We start from the raw sequence: 15,059 nt of genomic DNA, 5'->3' as shown, positions 1-15,059 counted from the left end.
TCAGCGCGCGCGCAGCGGGCGGAGCGGCGAGCGGCGCGTTCAGTCTGCGGAGTCTAGCCGTCGCGTGAACTCCTATACGCCTGAAGAGGGGCCTCCGATTGGCCCGAAACATGTCGCAGCAATAGCGATATAATAACGTGAGTACAACCGTATTTCAATTAATTATTTGAATATGTCTCACGGAAGTTTAACGTGTATATCCGTTAGCTGCCTTCATAAAATACGAATCGAGTCCCAGTAGGTGCTATTGTATCTTCATTTGAAATCGAAGGAAGGTCTTCTAAGACCGTTTTTCGCACGAGATCCGGTAGCTGCCTTCATAAAATACGAATACTTAGAGTCCCAGTAGGTCCTATTGTGGTCCCACTGGACTTGAAAATTCGCGCCTTTTCTACTGACAAAGTGGCTGTGCCAGAGTATAAATAAAATAGCTTCATACAGGAATAGCGCTCTCGCTCCAAGTCTTCATTTGCCGGTACGTACTATTCACTACCATCTTGTAGTAAAAAGAATACACTGCAAAATAAAAATTCAAATCAGGGTCTAGGAAGTTGGCAGTACAGTCACGAACTTTAATTGTTGATCCACTTATAGCTCATTTTATACTGGAACGTCATAACTTAACTATGCTTAACTCTGAAATGTCCAGTATAAAATGAGCTAGAAGTGGAACAACAATTGAAGTCCGTGACCGTACATCTTGGCTAATAACCTAACCACAAAATTAATATTTTGAACAAACCCCCGACTGCAACATAGAAGACCGATTTTAATGAAACATGGCTAAGAACACTCCCGACTAACTCAGCTTTCAGACAAGAAAAACTAAATCTAAATCGGTTCATCCGTTCGGGAGCTACGATGCCACAGACAGACACACACACAGACAGACAGACAGACGGACAGACGGACAGACAGACAGACACGTCAAACTTACAACACCCCGTCGTTTTTGCGTTGGGGGTTAAAAATAGTAGAAATTAAAAGTTGGTAGCCTCGTTGTGTCATCCCTTTCATACATAGAGGAATAAGTAAGGGAAGAAGAGTTGTAACTCCGTCCATACATCAGTAAATGCGAGTTATTAACCCCCGACGCAAAAACGACGGGGTGTTATAAGTTTGACGTGTCTTTCTGTCTTTCTGTCTGTCTGTCTGTTTGTCTGTCTGTGTGTGTGTCTGTCTGTGGCATCGTAGCACCCGAACGGATGAACCGATTTCGATTTAGTTTTTTTTATTTGAAAGCTGTGTTAGTCGGGAGTGTTCTTAGCCATGTTTCGCATTTACTGACATATTGAGTTACAACTCTTCCCTTACTGATTCCTTCCCTTTATTATTCCTCTATGGATACAAGTGCGAAAAAGAAATTCGTAACTCGTGTTCCCCTTCCCTTCTCCCTTCCAACGTGTTTTAATTTATCACCATGCGTTTTGAATTTCTTGTTTTTCAGACATGTATCGTAATATATCATCACTACTTTGAAAAAATCTCGTATTTCACGCTGCTTCTCAAAGTTAAAACGCAGTAAGTCTATATGCATTCCATACATACTTACTACAATTTTCTTTTCATTGACAAACGAAGATACAAGTTTTTTTAAAAGTAGTGACGATATATACTATTACTACTTTACTAGATCATTGACCTAAGACAGATAAATATTCCGCTTGGTCATCAAAACACTGGAATATGTATTTGTCCCTTTCACTCACCTATACCAGCGCATATGGCCAACACGATCAGCACTATATTCAGCGGCTCCCGCAAGTAGGGTTCTGCCTTCGGGCTGAACAGACATAACACTAGAGCTACCAGGAACAGACAGAGGATGAAGACTGAGTTGAAGAGGATCGTCAGCTGCAGGAAGCCGGGACGTTTCTGGAAAAAACAGAAAAATAAAATAAATAAATAAATAAATAAATAAATGCATACAGAGTGTAACAAAAATGATGGTGATCCGTTTAAGGGCGTACTCAGTATCGTATTCTTATCAGGAAAACGTAGAAGAACATTTTTTTTTCGCTAAAAAAATATTAACTTTTGTATGAGCCGGGCCGCGCGAATCGGTCGAATCTCCATACAAAGATAAAAAATTTTTTTGCGAAAAAAAATTTTTATTCTACTTTTTCCTGATGAGAATACGATACTGAATACGCCCTTAAACGGATCACCACCATTTTTCTTACACCCTGTATTGGGAACATCTTACATAGATCAACTTAGCCCCAAACTAAGCAAAGCTTGTACTATGGGTGCTAAGCGACGATATACATACTTAAATAGATAAATACATACTTATATACACAGAAAACATCCATGACTCAGGAACAAATATCTGTGCTCATCACACAAATAAATGCCCTTACCGGGATTCGAACCCAGGACCGCGGCTCAGCAGGCAGGGTCACTACCGACTGAGCCAGACCGGTCGTCAAAAATAAGTTTATTGAAATGAAAATTCTAAGGCGACATTTAAGGCTCAGTGTTGCCAACACGAATTTTGAAAAACAACAGATTACGAAGTTTTGTTTCCTTTGCACTACTTTTTTCAAAGGGTAAAGGTTAGGTTGTGGGATCCATAACGGATTCCCCCTGGGTAAAAAAAAAAAAAAAGATTACATCATGCAGTTGCGGAGGAGTATCGAAACGTGCCATAGCCCTGAGGCGGCAATCGAGGGGTTTTAGTGGGTAAACCATGGGTCTCATTATTAGCCTATATACATGTTATGTGATCGTCATGAATAAATGTCTTTTATCTTTATATGGGAGTCCCACATAACCATCCCAGGCCAATCCCTGCGTCTGGGATGGTATGCGTAAAGCATTTCCCCTCGTTAAAAAAAAAGGTTACATCATGCAAAATTGGTTAAGTTCAATTGTGTATAGGTACTTAATTAAGGAGAGAGGGATTCTAACGTACGTGACGGACTAGCGCTGATTGTCACAATCACAAATACACGTCATTTTATGAGCATGTCCAATATTAATGCTAGCGGCGGCCGTTGGAACTAATTTGACATCATACAATTTCATTATACTTCATACAAAAAGCTCACAAAATGAGAGCAGCACCAGTCGTGCACGTAACAAATACCTACCTTTGAACCGTGTTTTTGAACAATCGTTGTACCATACACACGGTACTCGTGAGCATTGCGAGAGACTTCAAGAGCATATTCCTGATCCCATTTTAAGACTAAAATATCATATACACTTTTCTAGATTTCGCCTAGTATCAGAGTTATGATCAATTGAAAAAAAAATTGTTACTCAGTACAAAAGGCTTTTTTAACGATGTTGATTTCATTATGGAGAATTAGTCTCACTTATCCTCATTGATAGATGTCCAAAAGTACGAAATAAAAGCTTTCAAAAATGAGGTTTTTAGAAAAAAAAACGTCAAAATTTACTTGAAGTGCTAGTTTTATGAATAACATTTACTTTTTATGTGAAAATACATTCGAAAACAGTAAAAAAAAAATTTAAAAAAAATTTTTTTTGGCAATATTTCCTCATCATTTGTGTAGTAAACATTTTTTTTTAGCCTCAGAAATGCGTGGTGTAAATCTCTCGCAATGCTCACGAGCACCGTGTATATTTCTAAACAGTAAACATAAATACAGGAAATGACAAGTGTAAACTTTAAAGTCTTTAACGCGAATTAGAATCTTGAATAGAAGCCATTTTAACTCCTCTGACATAAAAAATAAATAATATATTCATTTGTTATTGTAATGCGTGAAGAAACGGCACGATAATTATTAGTGAGGGAACAAAAGTAAATGGTTTTGTCTATTGTTTAAGATAATGCTAATTCACAGCCGGTGAGACACGGTTTTAGATGGGTTTGTCTTTGGCATTTATTAGTATAAATACACTTCCAGATAAGCTTGGAACCTAGTTCTACCTTTATTAGTATGTTACGAGAACAATAAAATCAATTACAAAAGAATCTTTCTTATGCGCACTGCCAAGGACTGGAATTCCGGCTATATTTCCGAGCTCATATAACCCGGCAACCTTCAAATCAAGAGTGAACAGGCATCTTCTGGGCGAGCTCACTCCATCGTAGGCCACGTCTTTGCCTTTGGCTAGTCTGTGGTCAAAAGTAAGCCCATTTATAATTTAAAAAAAATCATTCTTGTTTATTCATAAGTAGGTATGGTTTTTAATTTAAGGCCATGGAAAGTCTTTTTTGATATGAAAACTCATATTCTTTGTCAGAAAGTGGGTGGTCTAATTTTATTGAGTCCTTTTAAAACTTGTAAGAATCTGTACTTCACAGTTGGACACTTCAAATTAGCCAAAAACAAAAGAAAGTCAGATATGCCCTTGCATAAAATAAGGGTACCAATCTGCCAATCCAGTATACGCCTTCGAAAAAATGTGTGATCTTTTGCCCGCCAGAGTCTGCTGCGACCGTCATCGGAAACCTTTGCCAAGGACTGAGGATGCCAACGACGGCCAACTGTCAGCTTCCCCGGGGCTTAGGCGGGATTCCGTAAACTTGAAATTCGCTAAATTCGTCTGGCGACCGTGACAGGACATTTGTCGTCTAGAGTTCAACACAGTTCACTGTTCATAACCTAACCACAAAATTTTTGAAAAAACCTCTGACATAGTGGACCGATTGTCACGAAACATGGCTAAGAACACTCTCGGCTAACAACAAAAAAAAAACTAAATCTAAATCGGTTCATCCGTTCGGGAGCTACGATGCCACAGACTACACACACACAGACAGACAGACGGACACGTCAAACTTATAACACCCCGCCGTTTTTGCGTCGGAGGTTAAAAATAACAATCTAAATATTAAGTCTATACACTATGTAACATAATTGCCGAAGATAAATCCTACGGCTTATACATTACCTTCTATAGTACCTTTAATTTTCATGGTGTTTATTTAAAAAAAAGGAAGTGGTATTCGTAACCGCTATTCGATACCAGTTATGCTCTTAAATGGATCACCAGCATGTTACACCTGTATATACTTACAAGTTCTATATGGATTTTGAATTGGTCCGAAATAAACATTTTTTTAAAGATGGTGTGACACTTGACTGACATGATGATGAATAGTCTTATTTTTGTTTTAAGCTAACTGGCTAGAACTTACAAGTGACAGAGTTGAGAACATTACAACACTCATCGCTAAGTTGTCTTCAAGTGAGACAGAGATAGCCTATAACATGGCTACACGTGAGACAGAGACAGCGCTACTCACAAGCAACAGCCCCAGCAGTATGACGACGTTGCTGATGAGTGACAGAGTTGAGAACATGACAGCACTCCCTATGAAGTTGTCTTGAAGTGTAACAGAGATAGCCTATAACATGTCTATATGTAAGACAGAGACAGCGCTACTCACAAGCAACAGCCCCAACAGTATGACGACGTTGCTGATGAGTGACAGAGTTGAGAACATGACAGCACTCATCGCTATGAAGTTGTCTTGAAGTGTAACAGAGATAGCCTATAACATGTCTATATGTAAGACAGAGACAGCGCTACTCACAAGCAACAGCCCCAGCAGTATGACGACGTTGCTGATGAGTGACAGAGTTGAGAACATGACAGTACTCATCGCTATGAAGTTGTCTTGAAGTGTAACAGAGATAGCCTATAACATGTCTATATGTAAGACAGAGACAGCGCTACTCACAAGCAACAGCCCCAGCAGTATGACGACGTTGCTGATGAGTGACAGAGTTGAGAACATGACAGCACTCATCGCTATGAAGTTGTCTTGAAGTGTAACAGAGATAGCCTATAACATGTCTATATGTAAGATAGAGACAGCGCTACTCACAAGCAACAGCCCCAGCAGTATGACGACGTTGCTGATGAGTGACAGAGTTGAGAACATGACAGCACTCATCGCTATGAAGTTGTCTTGAAGTGTAACAGAGATAGCCTATAACATGTCTATATGTAAGATAGAGACAGCGCTACTCACAAGCAACAGCCCCAGCAGTATGACGACGTTGCTGATGAGTGACAGAGTTGAGAACATGACAGCACTCATCGCTATGAAGTTGTCTTCGGGTCGCTCGTAGTGAGGTAGGTTCCATGCGCCTGCGATGATTGTCGCTACGCAGATTAGCTGGAATTGAAAAAAAAAATGTTTAGAGGTACATTCCATTAAAGTATGGAAACTATTATAAAATCACTTTTTAGTCAGTCAGACTATAGTACATATATTACATACATCGATACAGAAGAAGAGAATCAAAACTTATGAAAATAAGGTCCCGTATTAGGGCTTAGCTTAGCATTTCTTTTTTTTTGCCAATAAAAAAATTTGATTGTTTTAGGGAATTTTAGGTCAATTGCACTCAGAATCACGAGTACTTTCAATCTCACTGGGAGACAAAAAGTGTCCCAGAATTTCCATACATTTTTGTTACTTTCCTCTTTTGTTAACCCCATACAACATGTACGGAAAATGGTAACAAAATAAGAAAAAATGTATGGGTCAATTTTTTTAACTACTGTGATTAAAAAAGCTAGTAAGTTTGAGTAGAAATAGCATTTTTTTTTTTCAAAAATATCACACTTCATAAAAGTGGCAAAAAAAAAGAAATACTCAGCTATACTATAACCAGTGATCGGAAATCTTTAACAAAACCTTAGAGCTGACATAAATTTAAAATAAAACCAAGATTATTATTTTCAGATCAGTGTTAAATTTGATTATATACCTGAATCCAAGATTTATAATAAATTATACAAGGTTATTAATATTTTCAATAATTTTCATGGCTGTAAGTACTCTAAAATGTCCACTTAGCAAGTTTTGTTAAAGTTTTGCTCCCATAGTTTCGATCACTGATAATAACCGGCCTTTAAACATGTGGAATTATCAAAAATACACACTGTATATTGGATACAAACATAAGAGGAAGTAAAGCAGAACAATGTTGAACAATTTACCTAATAAATAAACAGTAAATTGTGGCGTAGGCGAGAGGCTGGCAACCTGTCACTGCAATGTCACAGTTTCGTTTTCTTTCAACCCCTTATTTGCCAAGAGTGGCACTGAAGCTTTAGTAGTTTCATGTGTTCTGCCTACCCCTTTATGGGATACAGGCGTGATTGTATGTATGTATATTTATAGGCCTTAAACTAGACTAGACTGGCGCTTCAAGTCTAATAATAGTCCAATTGATCTTACGGTAATAGAAATAACATCGGATCAAAACGATTGCAAGTAGGTATGTAGGTTTGACGACCGGTCTGGCTCAGTCGGTAGTGACCCTGCCTGCTGAGCCGCGGTCCTGGGTTCGAATCCCGGTAAGGGCATTTATTTGTGTGATCAGCACTGATGATTTGTTCCTGAGTCATGGATGTTTTCTATGTATATAAGTATGTATTTATTAAGGTCCGACCGAGAACGATATTTTTGTCTCGGCCGAGAACGAGACCGAGAACGAGATTCAATTTGATTCTCGGCCGAGACCGAGACCGAGACCGAGAATTTGTAAAACAGTAAATAAATATGCCATTTTTACAAAAAAATGTTTTCATAATCGAAATTCGCCTATTAACCAGGAAACCAAGAGTATGTTGGGTCCTGCTTAGTGTTTGGTTCTGTAACTACCCAAACCTACCCGCACTCCTTACCTATCTACCGTAGGAAAATAGACTACGTCAGTGACAAAAACAACTATACGGCTCGCCCAGTGGTAAGCAGTCGCCATAGCCTATAGAGGCATGCAATTTCAGAGGTTTGACACGCGCGTTTAATACCCCGATTTTTTGTGACTTTTTGCAAGATATCATAAAACAGGTTGTCGAATCGTGTTTTCTACGGGTAGTTTTCCAGGTTTTCCTTGAAAGTCTTTACTAAGCTTTACTTTGATTTTGACGTATTTTTAGGCACATGATTCAAAGTTAAGGTACACGAACTATTTTTTTTGATAGCGATTATTTCCAAAATTGTATGTATGTATATCAAAAACATGACTATGGAAAACCCATACTTACTAAAAAAACTCAAAACTGCATCCACAAAGCTCAAAATTTCGTCCGATATTCCGTAATTCGCAATTTCTATCATGTAAGGTAGGTATTATTCTAACCTGCTGCTTTGATTTTTCGCGTCGTCGTTGTCTTCCACACACATCAAGTTGTCGTAAATATTTTACACTTTTATGAATTATACCTAGGTATTTGTTTGTTTTTGGCTTAAAATATCGATAAAGACCCTACCAAAATCACTAAAATCGGGATACCAAACGGGCGATGTAACAAACTGAAATCTAAATCCGCAGTCTCGGTTATGCCGAGAATCTCGGCCCATTTTGGCCGAGAACCGAGACCGAGATCTCGGCCCAATTTTCGGCCGAGAATGCCGAGACCGAGACCGAGACCGAGATCTCGGTCGGACCTTAGTATTTATCTATTTAAGTATGTAACTATATCGTCGCTTAGCACCCATAGTACAAGCTTTGCTTAGTTTGGGGCTAAGTTGATCTGTGTAAGGTGTCCCCAATATTTATTTATTTATTTATATAGGCTTACAAGAATGGAATCGAGCAAATAGCAGCTATACGACTCCAAAAAAGATAATGCGACGACGCGTGCGACGCGAAATGCCACCAAAACGCCGCAGAAATGTAGGCTGGCTCTGTCGCGCCAATACGCAAGAGCGATAGAGATACTAGAGATAGATTACGAAAGAAGTATTATCGTGAGCGTTTCGATCGCGTTAGTTCATTCGGCTACGCACACTTGGTAGGAGGTAGGGCATAGCGAATGTTATTCCGCTTTGTGTGGTAGGGTACAGCACAGCGGATATCATCTCGCTCGAATCTAGAGCAGGGGGGCGATTTTTGAGTCTCACGGCGTTCGAATTCAGAAAATTGTCACTGAAAATAATAGGCAATTCACCGTTTTCAACCGGTATTTTAGTGACAGTGAGACTCAAAAATCGGCCCCCTGAGCCCAACTGGGGAAGTACCTCCGCCTTATAGAAGACCGCAGCCAAATAGCACTAGACCCTACTCATAGTGTTGTGTTCCTGCCGGTGAGTAAGGCTGCCAGAGCTGAACGAGGGTGCGGTGTGTTGGTGACGGAAGGACCTATGGAACTAATTTGTCCGTCTATTGTCCTTCGAGTCGAGAACTTGTACACTCCTTTTTGCTGTGTACTTAACACAGCAAAAGGGAGTGTACAAGTTTCTAATGGGTTGGTAACGCGCATGTGACACTCCTTGAGTTGCAGGCGTCCATAAGTTACGGTGACCGCTTTCAATCAGGCGGACCGTGTGCTTGTTTTCCACCGACGTAGTATAAAAAAAACACTGTAATGGGTAGTGGGCGTTAGTAGTGGCGCGACAGAGTCAGAGTGCGTTTCGATTGCCTCGTGGCGTCAACGATAGTAACTTTGGCTAGGCCGGCCGTCGTGATATCAGTCAACAACTGCATTAAATTTGACCCGTGTAGGTCAAACGGCTATTGAATGAGTCTATTGTGATTTAAATTTAAATTATATAGGGTGCTTCAAATAATAAAAGTTGAAATAGTAGGTACATTCCTATACAAGTCTGAATAATGTATCGCTCGTTTCAACCTCCTCTATTCCGCACTTGTATCGTAATGCAGTATTTTACGGTCAAAAATCTACATTTGTGTTTCAGAAATATGTTTTTTTTTAAATTAAGTATTATATATGGTAGATAGATAGATAGATTTCTTTATTTCTTGATGATAATTACACTATAAATTAAGTGTTAGTGTAATTAAGTGTTTTAAGATTAAGATTTCCTGATAAAATTGCCAAACCGGCCGGCCTGGCTCAGTCGGTAGTGACCCTGCCTGCTAAACCGCGGTCCTGGGTTCGTACCCCGGTAAGGGCATTTATTTTTGTGATGAGCACAGATATTTGTTCCTGAGTCATGGATGTTTTCTATGTAAATATACAGGGTGTAAACCTAATACGGGCGAACCTCTTAACGGTGGTGAGTATAGGACATAAAAAATGGAATTAGATAACTTTTACTTAAAATTGAAATATTTTTTTTTATCCATACAAATTAATTCGGCCCGCAACGTAATTCAAACACACTCGCGTTAAACGCTCGTTGACAGTTGTCATTGATTGTCATCGCAACCACGTTTACAGTACATTGCTGCTGGGAAATTTTTCAAAAATTCTCTATGAGGTGAGAATTAAGAGTCAAAAAAAAAAAAAAATCAAAAAGCATTTATTTCATAACCAATTTACAACATAACACTCGCAGGTTGAGACTTCCTAGTAAGTATTTATAATACCTGTGACAGGAAGCCCCGCTCTTCCTCAATTTTCAACTACATTTATTTGTACACAGTTAAAGATTTGAGATGTGAGTGTGTGTGTGTGTGTGTGTGTGTGTGTGTGTGTGTGTGTGTGTGAGTGAGTGTGTGTGTTCGCGTGTCTTTTTCTACTCATCACCCTATTAACATTTCTGTTTCATCATATGTTATGTTTTGTATCCACTTCACTACGGTTTTTTTACAGTCATACCAAGCTAAGAGGTAAATATTAATTTTGTCATTTATTATATTATATAGGTGTACTGATAATGCCTGATACTGTCTTTTTCCAAATTTAGATTTACAGTACACTGGCGGGATAACACTTTTTTTACGTCTTCGTGATAACACCGTCACATCAATTTTTTTACTTTTGTGGACTCGTAGTACAGCCGCTATAACATATAACTTTCTCATAGTTAGCTGTTCACTGATTTCATAAAGTTGTTGTGTTGGGTAGCGATATGGTTTTTGGTGCATGACTTTTAGTAGGCATCTTTGACTCCGTTCAACTTCTAAGAATTTACATTTACTTGCACCACCCCAGACTGAGATACAGTAATTCATAACGGACTGTGCTAGAGCCACATAGATTTGTGACAGGAGCGATTTGGTAGTAATATGTCTCAGTTTTTTGAAGATCCATATCAATTTTCTAATCCTAGTACTGACATAATCAATTTGTGGATGCCAAGACAATCGCTGATCCAATATAACACCAAGGTATTTTGTTGATTCGAGTTTAGTAATCTGTGTGCAAGTACTCGTACAATCGTTAGGGACATTTGTGCAGTTATGAATCACTACATTTAGATCACCTCTTGGCTGAGAACTTTTATACTTAGAGAAGCATATGTAACAAGTTTTAGCTGTGTTTAGTGTAAGAAGATTATTTCTCAGCCAAGAGGATACCCTACCAAGACCAGACTCAGCCATTCTATACACTGTTTCCCAAGATTTTCCTTCGAAAACAAGGACAGTGTCATCGGCGTACGAAAACACTTGCCCATTCTCTATTTGGAGGTTTGTCAGGTCATTGATATAAACCAGAAAGAGCGTCGGGCCCAAGACGCTTCCCTGAGGCACACCAAAAATAACGTCTGCTTCCTGGCTTACATGATTCCCTATTTTTACTTTTTGTGTTCGACCCTGTAAATAGTCACTCAACAAGTCCAAGGGGTGCCTCTTATACCAATTTGTTCTAGTTTATGAATAAGTGTGGGAAGAGATACCGTATCGAATGCCTTTTTCAGGTCCAAAAATACTGCCATGCATTTATTGCCCATATCAACGTTTTTACTTATTAGTGATGTAAGGGCTACAATTGCATCTTCCGTTGATCTGCCACTTCTAAAGCCAAATTGAGTGTCCGAAAGAATATTAAATTTATGCAAGTATGCCTTAAGTCTGTTATTTATTAGTTTTTCGATGACTTTAGAAATGGCAGGTAGAACAGATATGGGCCTATAGTTTGTTGCATCGTTTCTCTCCCCACATTTATAGACCGGAGTAACCAGTGACTGTTTTAGAGGTTTAGGAAATATTCCTTTAGTAAAACATAGGTTCGTTAAGTGACTAATCACAGGTGCCAATACTACATTAGCTAGTTTTAAGAATTTGGTGGTTACGTTGTCACATCCTGGAGCACTGTCCGTTTTTAGTCCCAAAATGATATTTCTGACCTCATCAGGGTCAGTAGGTAATAGTACAAAGGACGATCCCACAGTGTTTTTTAAATTTGCATTACTTTGTATTGTCGGTTCCGGGGCTTTGTTAATGATATCCTCTGCTAATGCTTTGCCAACATTACTAAAAAAGCTATTTACGTAGTTTACTGATTCGTTAGGGGTAGATTTTAAATTTAAAAGTTCTATATTTTGACTTTGGTTTGAATCATAGTTTGTGATAGATTTAACAATTAAATCTATCACACATTCCACAGAGATTTGGGGTTTTTAGAGCATTTTATTAAATTTTCTCTTTCAAATTTACGTTTTAGTTTTTTAATTAAATTATTGCAAAAATTTCGGTACCTTCTATAAGTAATTTTTAATATTTCATCATCAGGAGTCATACGAACTTTTAGCTGCATTTTATTACGATTTCGTATGCATCTCAAGACACCAGGAGTTATCCATGGCTTTAAATTTCGTTTACTTTTTGGGATATTCTTGGTTATTTTACTGCTGTCTATTGATTTATTTAACTTGAAAATTAGCTGGGTTGTAACATACTCTGGATCGTTACTAATTAAAAGGTTATCTATATTCAATTCACAAAGCTCCTTTACCGCATTTACGTAGTCAATCTGAATCTTTATTTTGTCCTTTATCCTATTAGCAGCATGATTTGTAAGGGCTATTAATACAGTTTGATGATCTGTAACGGATGTATTTAATATTGCTATATACGCTGATGTACTTTGTCTCTCTAATTTTAACATACAGTGGTCTAGGCAGTTAGTTTTACGTGTAGGTAAAACATGACCTGGTAATATTTCATGAGTTGAGAGCATATTGAGATATTGCTGTCGATTTAAATGCTCATAACAGGGCTCTTCTTGTCTGGGTATTAGGTTAATATTAATATCACCGCATATTATTATATTCTTGTATGACTCTAAAGTCAGAAGATAATTGTTAAGGGACGATATAAATGTTGAAGCGTTGGTGTTTGAGGGGGAGCGATAGATGCCTAGAATTACGGTATCAGTGATTCTTATTTCTATACATGTGGCATGGTCAATCTTTATTTCCATAAGTTTAGAATTAAATCGATTATTTACATATGTTACTACCCCATCATTTTGGTTTTGATTTAGTGAGGTAGACATAGACGAGTAATTTAAAAGCTGTGGGATAGGTTTATCTGGGTGTAAACGACATTCTGATAGTAAATAAATATCAGCATCAAAATCTAACTCAGCTAGTGTTAATGTCAAGTCGTCAAGATTTTTATAAATACTTCTGATGTTTTGGGAAATTATTGTTAAGTTCATATTATTATAAGGTATAATTCTTTTAGTATCATGAATGTCACATACAGCAGAGAACGCAGGCTCATTTTTATCTATTTCGTTTAAAATATTAGAATTACAAATCATTTAATGATATTTAAGTAGAGACTGATTTCCTTATCAGTATAGTTCGTTTTCATGGTGTGTTTTTTAAAGACTTTAATTATTGATGACTGGTAATTGTTATAGAGCAGATACAGTTTGTTATTGTTTGTTTTATGTGACGAAAAGTGTAAAGTCAAAATATTTTTTATATGGATTATTAAGTTTAGCATATATGCGTGAAATATTGTGTTATGTGTGTGAGAGAGGAGTGTAGAGTAACAATAATAATCACTAAGAATACAGAATATGCATGCAAGAATAAAATATGTAAAACCTAACCAGATAACCACTAGATATAGTCACGTTTCCTGGAAAAGTCTCTGTACTTGTGACTCACTTTTTATCTCAATAACTCTTGAGTTCGTATTTTTCCTTACGTACACTCTTCCAAAAGATGTCCAGCAGAAAGTGTAATTCTTCGACTTGGCTAAGTCGCGTGCTAAGAACCGAAGACGGGCGGCCGCAGGGGTGAGTTGTTCCGAGACAAACACGGGGCAGTTTTCATTTTTCTTGAAGCCTAGATGTTTAGCACATAATTTGTCATTTTCATTCTTTACATTATGAGACTTACATTTTTTTAATAAGTCCGTCTTTAATATTGTAGAGGTTAACTCTACGATAATCGGAGAGTTTTGCTTGTCCGCTTGCTTACTGCGTACCCTGTAGACGTCCGCGACGTCTGACGATTTTATGTCACTTCCAACGGTCTCTGACAACTGCACAACCATGCTTGTCAGGTCAGAAACCGTTTCCTTCTCCATTTTTGGCACATTCTTTATTTCTAAGTGACTCTTCCGACTGTCCCTTTGAAGGTTCTCCACTTTATCCTCTAATAATCTGATATATTCTCTGTCTTCTTTTTTGTCCGCCTCCAGCTTTTCCACTTTCTTCTTTAGTTCCTCTGTCTCAGCTGTTAGCATACTTATGGAGCTTTCAATTTTATTATTTGACTCTTTTATTTCCAAAAGTGTAGTATTTAAGCTCTGTAGCTCTTTCTCCTGGGGTTTTAAAAGTTCTCTAATCATTTGCCTCATCTCTTCTTTAAAACTTTCAAAGTCCGCTCCTGGGCTTTCTCGCGGCCTTTTGTAGTTGCGTTGCTGAATGCCGTAATTCGGCGGCGTTTGGGTTTGTGAGGCTTCGTCGTTTGCGTGAGCAGAGTTCCCGGCGGCGTGCTCACCGAACAACGCCCGCTCTTCACAGGGCGCAAGGCGCGCGGCCAGATCGTCACCGGTCATATTGGCAGCCCCGAGTACTAGGACGGCAGGAGTAGTGAGAAGTTATCAGTTGGCCGGAGCGAGCGACCGACGTCACAGTTGCGGTGCAGTGCACGGCGAATCAGGCGCGGTCTGCGCGGGGGGCAGAGCCGGGCGCTTATGACGTTTTAACCGGCGCACGCGCGTCGATAACCAGTATAGAGCGCTCGCCGCCTGCGCATCTACCAGGGTCACGTAAATCGCTCGCACTTTCGTTGACACTGTCTTGAGATTATGCACTCCTATTATAACGCGCTTAATAAATGTTGTTAAATTATGATTAATTTTGGAAAATAAATACATAAGGGGACTAGAACACGTCTACACCTTAAGGCGGTCCGAGGGGAAGAGGAAACTCAAAAACACCTCTTAATTTATGATAACAAT

The 15,059-nt window shown here is 38.6% G+C and overlaps 1 protein-coding gene across 1 annotated transcript in view; it reads right to left on the bottom strand.

The window, feature by feature from the left end:
* Positions 1-204: 204 nt before the first annotated feature.
* LOC125235381 overlaps positions 205-15,059 on the bottom strand; it is a 31,860-nt gene continuing 17,005 nt past the window's right edge. The window contains exons 3-5 of the mRNA XM_048141932.1: positions 5,960-6,106; positions 1,710-1,875; positions 205-516 (exon numbers count right to left, since the gene is read on the bottom strand). Coding sequence (XP_047997889.1) covers positions 434-516; positions 1,710-1,875; positions 5,960-6,106 — 396 coding nt within the window. The 3' untranslated portion in view covers positions 205-433. The remainder of the gene's footprint in view (positions 517-1,709; positions 1,876-5,959; positions 6,107-15,059) is intronic.

Source organism: Leguminivora glycinivorella, chromosome 17 (genome assembly GCF_023078275.1).
Source record: "Leguminivora glycinivorella isolate SPB_JAAS2020 chromosome 17, LegGlyc_1.1, whole genome shotgun sequence".
NCBI lineage: Eukaryota > Metazoa > Arthropoda > Insecta > Lepidoptera > Tortricidae > Leguminivora > Leguminivora glycinivorella.
Note: the sequence above shows the minus strand (reverse complement) of the source record. Positions and strands in the feature narration are given on the sequence as shown.